The 9,807-nt window shown below is 35.6% G+C and overlaps 3 protein-coding genes across 3 annotated transcripts; 1 reads left to right on the forward strand and 2 right to left on the reverse strand.

The window, feature by feature from the left end:
- Positions 1 to 1,715: 1,715 nt before the first annotated feature.
- Positions 1,716 to 2,150, reverse strand: LOC108776055 (uncharacterized). The gene has a single exon (XM_018542564.1). It carries the CDS (start codon positions 2,148 to 2,150, stop codon positions 1,716 to 1,718), a length of 435 nt encoding a protein of 144 aa, XP_018398066.1.
- Positions 2,151 to 3,026: 876 nt separating this feature from the next.
- On the reverse strand, positions 3,027 to 3,467 carry LOC108776064 (uncharacterized). Its single transcript, XM_018542573.1, has one exon. The coding sequence runs from the start codon at positions 3,465 to 3,467 to the stop codon at positions 3,027 to 3,029; it is 441 nt and encodes a 146-aa protein (XP_018398075.1).
- A 701-nt stretch (positions 3,468 to 4,168) lies between these two features.
- On the forward strand, positions 4,169 to 5,194 carry LOC108776068 (uncharacterized). Its single transcript, XM_018542577.1, has one exon. The coding sequence runs from the start codon at positions 4,169 to 4,171 to the stop codon at positions 5,192 to 5,194; it is 1,026 nt and encodes a 341-aa protein (XP_018398079.1).
- Positions 5,195 to 9,807: the final 4,613 nt, after the last annotated feature.

The raw sequence follows: 9,807 nt of genomic DNA on the forward strand, positions 1-9,807 counted from the left end.
CCTTATGTGGAGCATAGGACGTCTATAGACCTCTTTTGTCCGAGGCCTATATTCGTTTCTCGAATCAGATTGTTTTTCGGATTTGTGGGTGATTGGTCCACAGAATCCTACCTCAGTCAGATATTAGAGACAAATATTTACTGATATGTATACTACTGATGTATACTGATGTATAGGACCTACAGTTTAACGCCGAATCCGAACGGCGCTGATGATCATAGATCTTTTGATCACCAGATGAAGCCATTTTTTGGCTCATTAAACGCGAAAAATCGCGTTTGGGCGCACGTGGGATTGAACTCGGGTCTACAAATCGCGAGTCAATCGCACAGAGCGGTGAGCCACTCGACGCCACACATATAATATAATATTATAAATATACATATATATACATACATGTATATTACATTTCTTCATATATTACATTTCCGCTCAGTGAGCGGTCGTCCTAAAAATGCACCCATAAGCCCGGATCTACAATAGAGTTTTAAGCCTTAAGCCATAAGGAATGAACGAATCATAGTCGATTATTCAACTCGAATTCGATTGTAATTGGTTAATTTCTTACAGCTTAGGTAGTAGCATCTACAATACGTGTTTATCAAAACACGTATTGTAGATCCGGGATAATGGAAAAGTAGACTGCAAGGCACAAAATATCGCGGTCAACCTTAAATATTTTGTTTCCCTAAATTCTCCCCAAGACTATAAAATAACCCTAACCATTCTCCCTAAACAATATGTCTCCCTAAATTTCTCCCCAAGCCTAAAAAATAACCCTAAACTAGGGAGAAAATCCACGATCTGGCAACACTGATATACAGTAGCGCAACTCTCCCGATTTTATGTTGCCTAAAATGGAGTGCGCATGCGCGAAATATGGCAGTTACTAGACTATGCCTTTCTCTTTTCATCCTTTTATCGCTCTGTCAAACCTATTTATTTAGCGCATGCGCACTCCATTTCCGCCAACATAAAATTGTAAGGCGGGGAGAAGGGAAACGGACTAACCGCCAAAAGTTATGAAGGAGATGGCGTCTCCTCAAAGGAAAGATCCACAAATACGACAATGTGTCGTAAAGGACAAACTGGATCGTAGGTACTAATGTCAGGAAGGAAAACCGATAACCTCTGGATATCTTAGGTCAACGGGCTTTAATGGACTCTCGTACGGGTTCACACAAACAGGCTTTATTATCTGTATCACCAAGTTAATGTTCTCGCTATGACTCTTATTACAGAAGTAGTGTCTCGTCTTGTTGTTCTCTCCCGGGCTGCGCGTACGCACGCGCATGACCGGTGCTCTTGACCAATCCTAGCGGACGTATATCAAACTGCCTATCACAGGCTATCACGTGGTCTGAAGGACCTATCGGTATTTCCGAATATCTTGCGCAACCGCATTACATGACTGCAACGGCTTAAACCTAGTGCGCGCGCCGCAATGGCGTAGTAACCTAACCTAGAACTGACTGATCTCTTACAGCCTCGGCCAGCCTGACATGCCGTTCGACTCGAACGTAATAATCGATTAACCAATAAAAGAATATAATCTTTATAAACAAACAAATAATATTAATAGGCATGACCTGAAATTAACATTGATATAAAATTATAAATCGCAAACAAATATAGAATATCTTAAGCACTAAAGTTACATCTAACGGTTATAAAGACTTATTATACTAAAAAAAACAAATATTGATATAAAATAATTAAGTAGGAACTACTGGCTTAACCCAGGGTTTGAGACGGTCTGGGGATAGAATTGAGTTATACGGTCTAGACGTAATATTAAAGCCAGGAATGTCTTTAATAACATATCTATTTTTATTAAGAACTTTAGATACCATGTATGGACCTTTATATAATGGTTTAAGTTTTTTATCCTCACCGGGTTTAACAACAGTATCCCGTATTAACACATAATCTCCTTCGTTGTATTTTTGAGGAGTTTTATGATGCTTATCATAATAAGTTTTATTATATTGTTGAATTTTATTTGAGGCTTCTAAAGCTATTTCTTTATTTAAATCACGTTGATTTTCAATAGGCAATATAGATTCAGCCATGGCATTCAAAGTTTCAATTAATCTATTATCGGCATGGTTACGCTGGTCATAACCAAGAAAGAGTTTTGATGGCGACATATTAATAGCTGAGTGGAAAGTATTGTTGATAACATATTGTATAGTGTTTAAATTAAGCGACCAAGATGTTTGCTCCTCTGTAATTTTACGCAAACAGAATTTAAGAAAACGGTTGATTCTTTCTACCATTCCATTGGCCCAAGGGGCTGCGACTGCGATCAATCTATGATATATGTTTCGTGAAGAAGTGAAATCAGAGAATTCTTTAGAAGTAAAGGCAGTGCCTCTATCTGAAACAATTTCAATTGGATTACCAAAAATATTAAAAAGATAAGAAAAATGTTGAATAACTTCTTTCGAGTTACCCAGATAGCCAAACCTGCCAAAAGCACGCATTGCTAATTTATGCTATATTATTATAATGGCAAAAATCGAGCAACAGTCGAACACGGTTTACCATTTCAGTATAGCGCTAACAGAAATATAGCAAAAATAAAGCAGACCTGCGTCATAATTCACTAGCAAAAATTCTGTAAAATTTATCAAACGTTACCGAAATAAAGCAAGCAGAATTCGAGCATTACATGCTGGCAAAATAAATTAACAAAAAATAGATGAAAACTTGATATAAAACATGACTACATGTTAAATCAGCAAAATCTTGTTAAAAATCTGGCACACTTATTGTCATATTATGACAGCAAAAAGGCGGCAAAAACACTGCACGATCTGACATAATTAAGTACTGACAGCAAAATCGCAGCAAAAATCGAGCACACAGCCTGCCGTCACGACGTAACGGCAGGCTGTCAATACTTGATTATGTCAGATCATATTGTATTTTTACCGCGTTTTCGCTGTCACGATGTGATAGCAAATAATGATTGATTTTTGTTGTTTATTTCTATCGTTGTGTTAAGTTGGCAGGATAAGCTGTTAGAAACTGAGCTTAATGAGGAAGCAGCAGCTTAATATCTGCTGCACGTCATGATCAAGTTTGCTGGCATACTGCTGGCATACTCCTAGCATTTTGCTATCTGGGTTAGTAGTTTTAACGGCAAATAACCAGGTATATCTAGAGAAAGAATCTACTACAATTAGAATATGTTTATAACCAAATGATTCTATTAAAGGACCAAAATGATCCGTGTGCAAAATTTTAAAAGGAGTTTTAGAGTTATTAACAATCTGTAACTCGCCTTCTCTAGTATGGGAAGAAGAATTAACCATCATACATGTTAAACAATTGTCGATATAAAGTTTCACTTTTTTACGCATAGAGGAAAACCAATATGTAGCACTTAAACCTTGAAGTGTTTTTTCTGCGCCGCAATGCGCTAAATCATCGTGGTATGCTCTAAGTAAACTAGGTACCATAGATTCAGGAACCAGAAAACGAGGTTTGTCTAAACATTTTCTATAAACTAAAGCCAGCGGCACACGGTGCTTTTTTTCCTGCTGGATTGCCAGCAGGATTTGCGTGCTTGCTGCCGTGTTGGCAGCAGTGCTGGCTGTGCTGTTGGCTGTGTTGCTAGCTTGGCTTCAGACGATGCAAGTTTTCGTACTGGCTGAGCAACAGAGTAACTGGAATTCCTAACCTGAGTAGAACTAACGCTTAAATGTCTCGGTTCGTGAGGCAGCCAAGAGCGACGCTTTTTCTGCGTTTATTTTGTTTCATGGAAAAATGCGTCAAATGAGTATAATTTCATCGATTTTTGAGGTGATTATTCATTTGACCTTTACCAAATCTTACATGGAACAAATTGTTGCAATAGCACATCGTCGTAGATGTGCAGTAGCAATATTTTTAATTATTGAAATATTGCGACGACAACAACAGAATCATTATTATCGTCGTCGTTTGTGGAGTCGACAGTGGCTGCAACGTCGAAGCACGCACGATAGTGCTCTTACAATGTTATTTAATGAATTAGGGTGAATAAAATTCTATCAATTTAAAATTTTCATTTAAATTATTTTGTATTATTTTTAGTTATATTTATATTCCCTGTTTGTATATATATAGACCTGAAGATCCAAGATCTTTTACAAATTATACTCGAATGCACGAAGAGGCTATGGAGGAGATATTACTTCTTGTTACACCATATATTGAAAAACAAGATACCCTAATAAGAGATGCAATTTCTCCTCGAATGAAACTGAGTGCAACCCTCCGATATTTAGCAACTGGTAACTCTTTTCAAGATCTTGCATATTCCACAAGAATTGTTCCAAATACTCTGTCGCAGATTGTACCAGAGACATTGCAGGCTATCATTGCAGTACTAGAAGAAAAAAAAGTAATATGCTTTCCGTCTAAGCCTGAAGATTGGGAAATTGTGGCTGATAGATTTCAAACTTTGTGGCAGTTTCCTCATTGTGTAGGTGCTTTAGACGGAAAGCATATTTCATTTCGTCCTCCACGCTGCGAGGGATCTAAATATCGTAATTATAAGGGAACAGATAGTATAATTCTTTTAGCGTTAGTAGATGCAGATTGTAAATTTATCTTCGTAGACATTGGTAAAAATGGTCGCACTCATGACTCTACAGTGTTTCGTGAAAGTCCGTTAGGAATAAAATTGAAAGAAAATACTCTTAATTTGCCACAACCAAATACTCTACCTGGTTTTAATTTTAAGATTCCATATGTCATTGTAGCAGATCATGCTTTCTCTTTACATATAAATATAATGAAACCGTATCCAGAACGTGGCTTAACACGAAACAAACGTATATTTAATTATAGATTAAGCAGGGCACGAAGAATTTCTGAAAATGGATTCGGTGAACTTGTTAATAAATTTAGAGTTCTCTTAAATCCCATACCACTTAATGTAGAAAAAGTAGAAACCATAACATATGCTTGTATTCTTCTTCATAATTATCTTAAAAGTAAAAGATTGCAATTGAATGTTTCTTCTGAATATACAAGAGAAAATATAGAAAGACCCGAATCAGGATTACGTAGTGTAAGCCAACAAGGCGGAAATCATTCGTCTATTGCAGCTATAGAAATAAGAGAAAGATTTACAACATACTTTAATACAATTGGTACTGTCCCATGGCAGAATGCTGCTATAGAGAGAGGTAACGCTTAATTTTTTATACTATCTATAAATACAATCTATCAGTAATCTAAATAAAAAATAGGCTAATTTTCCTTTTATTTTATAGTAATCTATAAGTTTATTATAAGTACATAGTTTTAATAATATATGTAGTTTCAAATATGATAAAATTATGTGTTAACTTTTTTATATTTTAATAAAGATATAATAAAGAAAGTATGTTGTTGTTTTAATGATAGATCTGGGACCCTATTCTTGAAAAGAAATGTATATGAAAAACTAGAGAAATACTATAATATATGTTACGTATACTACTATAGTATTTCCTTAGATTTTCGTATACATTTCTTTTCAAGAATAGGGGCCTTGGGACTGAGAAAGCAAATGCACAGCAGTTTTACAATTTGCGAAAATACAAAATAAAATCTGAAATTGGCACTAATGATTTAAGTATAAAATTTTAACCTATCACAATTCTCTTGCAATAATTCCAGCCATGAAGAAAAATAATCTGCTTTAATACAAATCATTAAGCGGGGAGCACAGACTTTTGCATAACGCATAAAGCATGTGCATAAGGAATTTCATTGGCCCATTTTCTTATGCATGAGTCAATGGACCAATCAAATTCTTTATGTATATGGTTTATGCGTTATGCAAAAGTCTGTGCTCCCCGCTTTAGGCTGCATACCCATGCAGTGGAATAGCGTAACGCGGAATATGAGAGTGAAACCAATCACAAGCATTCCACATCAGTTGCAGTTCACTAACTGTGAAACGCTTGTGATTGGTTTCACTCTTGTTTCACGTTACGCTATTCCGCTGCATGGGTATGCAGCTTTAAGGGTAATGTCCCATGGAGCGGTTCGTGCGTAAGCGGATTAGCGGATCGCCAATCACAGAATCGTTCTGTTAGATCTATTTACACATTTTGCAAGCAAATCTAACATCCATGGGACATTACCCTTAAGAAGGAAATTAATCACGCATTGCCGTTTCTAAATCTTGAGTGTTTCCATCTATAACTATTTGAACCAATTTATTCATTATTTCAAATTTAAACTTTTCATTTTTATAACCTTTTAATATTGATCCTATAAATATCATACAGGTATCTACAGGATCTGATATAGTATTCGAAGTTGCAGTATTTAAAATTGCAGATGAATTAGTTGAATTTACACATACTATAGGTTGTTTTAATGAATCGGCTAACGATTCAATAGCTTCAGTATAATCATTTCTAAGTTCTACATTTGCTTTGCGTTTCTTTGTGAGTTTGACTGGTGGAGATAAACAATTTAGGCGGCTGCTAACTCCTGATAATGTCGAATTTGCTGGACTAATAGAAGGAGATGGTCGAGAAATATTTATGACGGAAGATATTTTATCAGGAATAGATATGCTCTGAGGACTAGTGACTGACGAGAAACTGTCATTGTCTGACACTGTTGATGATCCTGGTTTAGCCAGAAATGATTCGGTTGTAGATTCATCAATGGAATTCTCCGTGAACAATGTATTATCCAGCCATTCTACTTCCAAAAATGTTTCTTGACTATTCTTTTGAGTCAATTGTTGAGAGTTTGATAATTCTTCGTTCTAAATGATAAAATATATATAAACAATATAAAAAATAAATAATTACTTGTTATTACGAAACATATAACGGAATTCTAATAGTTCAAATCAAATATAATTTGTAGCACAGATTATTTAATTTTCTCAATCTAAATTTTACCTGATTTGATATCAGTTCGTTTGCAAAATTCTTTTCTAAAGAATTCCGGCTTTTCCGAGACATGAAATAATTTTCTATGTATTGTAAATGTTCAAAATACCAGAGACTTGGTTTGTATATCTACAAAATATTTTAAAAGGTAATCAAGCTTTAATAAAAAAAAAATAAAACAGTAAATATTATACATATGTATACAATATGAAAAAGATTAATAGATAATTAAAAGATTTTCGAGAAAGTCAAATAATAAAGATGCAAATGATGTCTTCATCAACTTTAGCTTGAAGTTTTTTTGTTGGAGATGACGTTGTATTTGTTGATGATGAAGGGGAAACCTTAGAATTTTCCTTTCTAATAGGAGTAGGCGATTTCTTAAAGTTAGCAGCAAAGGAAGTTGTTACTTCTTGCATGAGGTGAATAAATTCATCCAAAGTGTTTGCTTGTAAAACAGCAGCTGAAGCTCTAAGAGAAGCACTGTTAATGCCGTTAATTAATAATTGTATTTTATTTTTCTCGGAAACTTGTAGTCTATGCATTAATTTAATTTTTTGGAGAGCATATTCTTGAAATGTCTCTTTATTGAAATTCCATTTTCGAGTATCAATCTTTTGTATTAATATATGAAAGGGAATGTTGACATGAAATCTTCTCAAGATTGAATTTTTAAAAGTGATCCAAGCTTTATTAACGGTACCAGCTTCCATATCATACCAGTCACGAGCATGCTTTTGTAATCTTTGTGAAGCAGCTAATAAGGTATTTTTTCACTAACCTCATGAATATGAGCAATATTCTCTACTTTTTGAATCCATAATTCCACGTCTTCTTCTTCTGATCCATGAAAAATTGGAATTTGAGATGCCAGAAGTGTAACAGCTTGAGCGTTTGATACACCTGCAAATGGTTGATTACCACTATTCGGACTGCTGGAAATATTGATATTTTCCAAACGTGTTGTTGAATGAGATGTTGTAGACTGCATTGACGCACTAATGTTCAAATTTACTAATTGTGTAAGCAATGCTTGTTGTTGTTTCATTTGTTCCATGAGACCAATAAGTAATTGTTGTGAAATCTCTGCCGATGTCGATTGTTGACACGGTTGAATAACTGGATTAACATTAAGTAATGTTTGACCCTAAGTACCGGAGATCGGACATACCGGGGTATCACCAAGTGCAATTAAATTTGAAGGTGCACATCTTTCATAATGAGCTAATAAAGCATCAACACACCTCGAACGAGTTTCTTGCGAGGGTAGATTATTTTGAGACAGTTCTTCTTGAAGCTGCGGCAGCGTTATTTCTTCGAGACGTAGCCGATCCATTGCGAAATTCTCGCAAGGTTATAAAGAACAGAAAGAAAAAAATTTTCTCCTTTTTTGCCGCAACAGGTCTTAACACGTTGTTATCACGCGTTCAAAATGGCTGACTATTCAGGCGCCAAAAGACCAAAACACAAAACGCACTCGACCACTTACGATAATCGAACACAAAACCACGTACAGAGTAATAATGATATTGTAATCAATTTTATCAACTTTATCCCACTTCTGAGATGGTTGTAAGGCGGGGAGAAGGGAAACGGACTAACCGCCAAAAGTTATGAAGGAGATGGCGTCTCCTCAAAGGAAAGATCCACAAATACGACAATGTGTCGTAAAGGACAAACTGGATCGTAGGTACTAATGTCAGGAAGGAAAACCGATAACCTCTGGATATCTTAGGTCAACGGGCTTTAATGGACTCTCGTACGGGTTCACACAAACAGGCTTTATTATCTGTATCACCAAGTTAATGTTCTCGCTATGACTCTTATTACAGAAGTAGTGTCTCGTCTTGTTGTTCTCTCCCGGGCTGCGCGTACGCACGCGCATGACCGGTGCTCTTGACCAATCCTAGCGGACGTATATCAAACTGCCTATCACAGGCTATCACGTGGTCTGAAGGACCTATCGGTATTTCCGAATATCTTGCGCAACCGCATTACATGACTGCAACGGCTTAAACCTAGTGCGCGCGCCGCAATGGCGTAGTAACCTAACCTGGAACTGACTGATCTCTTACAATTGGGAGAGTGCGTTACTACGGCTGTCTTCCCATAGTCCCTTTGCCAGTCAGTAAAATAATATTACTAGGATGACATCATCCTACTGACTGGGGGTGCGTTCCTTTATTTACTGCAAGTACTGGCTGCTTTCGATCAAGGCTTTTAGGCGACACACATCGACACAGTGTCGAACCACAGTATATACAGTAGCGCAACTCTCTGTCGACACCTTTGATGTTAGTGAAGCCTAAAATGGAGTGCGCATGCGCGGCCGAGGCGCGTAACCAATCAGGGCACTGTATTCTATCTCACTTCTGCTCTCTGTTTATAACCTTTTCTCTCTTTCTAATTTATGTTCTAGCAATGTCCTAACCTAATTTGCACATTTGAATACGCGTACTAACAAGTAACTTTTATAAAATTATCTTAATTTATTTCATTATTCACAGCGAATACAGAAATCTATAGTTCTCGTTTACACTATATAGATATTTAATACTAACAGTGAAAAACGAGACGCATTTGAAAGAGAAAATAAAATAAAAATTAAACATATATAATGCACATTTATTTTATAACACTATATTTTGCAATTAAATATACCCACAAAATATATTATTATTAACTAATTGTACAGCAATATTGTATGTATAGCATATATCTTGTGTATACAATATAATATATACGCAATTAGAACAGAAAGTCACAATAAAGTCAAAATGACATTAGAATGATTGAAAAATGACTTTTAATGATCATTTTGGAACAATTTTAACATCATTTTGATACAATGATGACTTGTTTTGTTTGGATATATAATTAATGTGGTATTTCATATTTTGAAATATCATAT

This window comes from Cyphomyrmex costatus, unplaced genomic scaffold (assembly GCF_001594065.2).
Source record: "Cyphomyrmex costatus isolate MS0001 unplaced genomic scaffold, Ccosl1.0 scaffold110, whole genome shotgun sequence".
Lineage (NCBI taxonomy): Eukaryota > Metazoa > Arthropoda > Insecta > Hymenoptera > Formicidae > Cyphomyrmex > Cyphomyrmex costatus.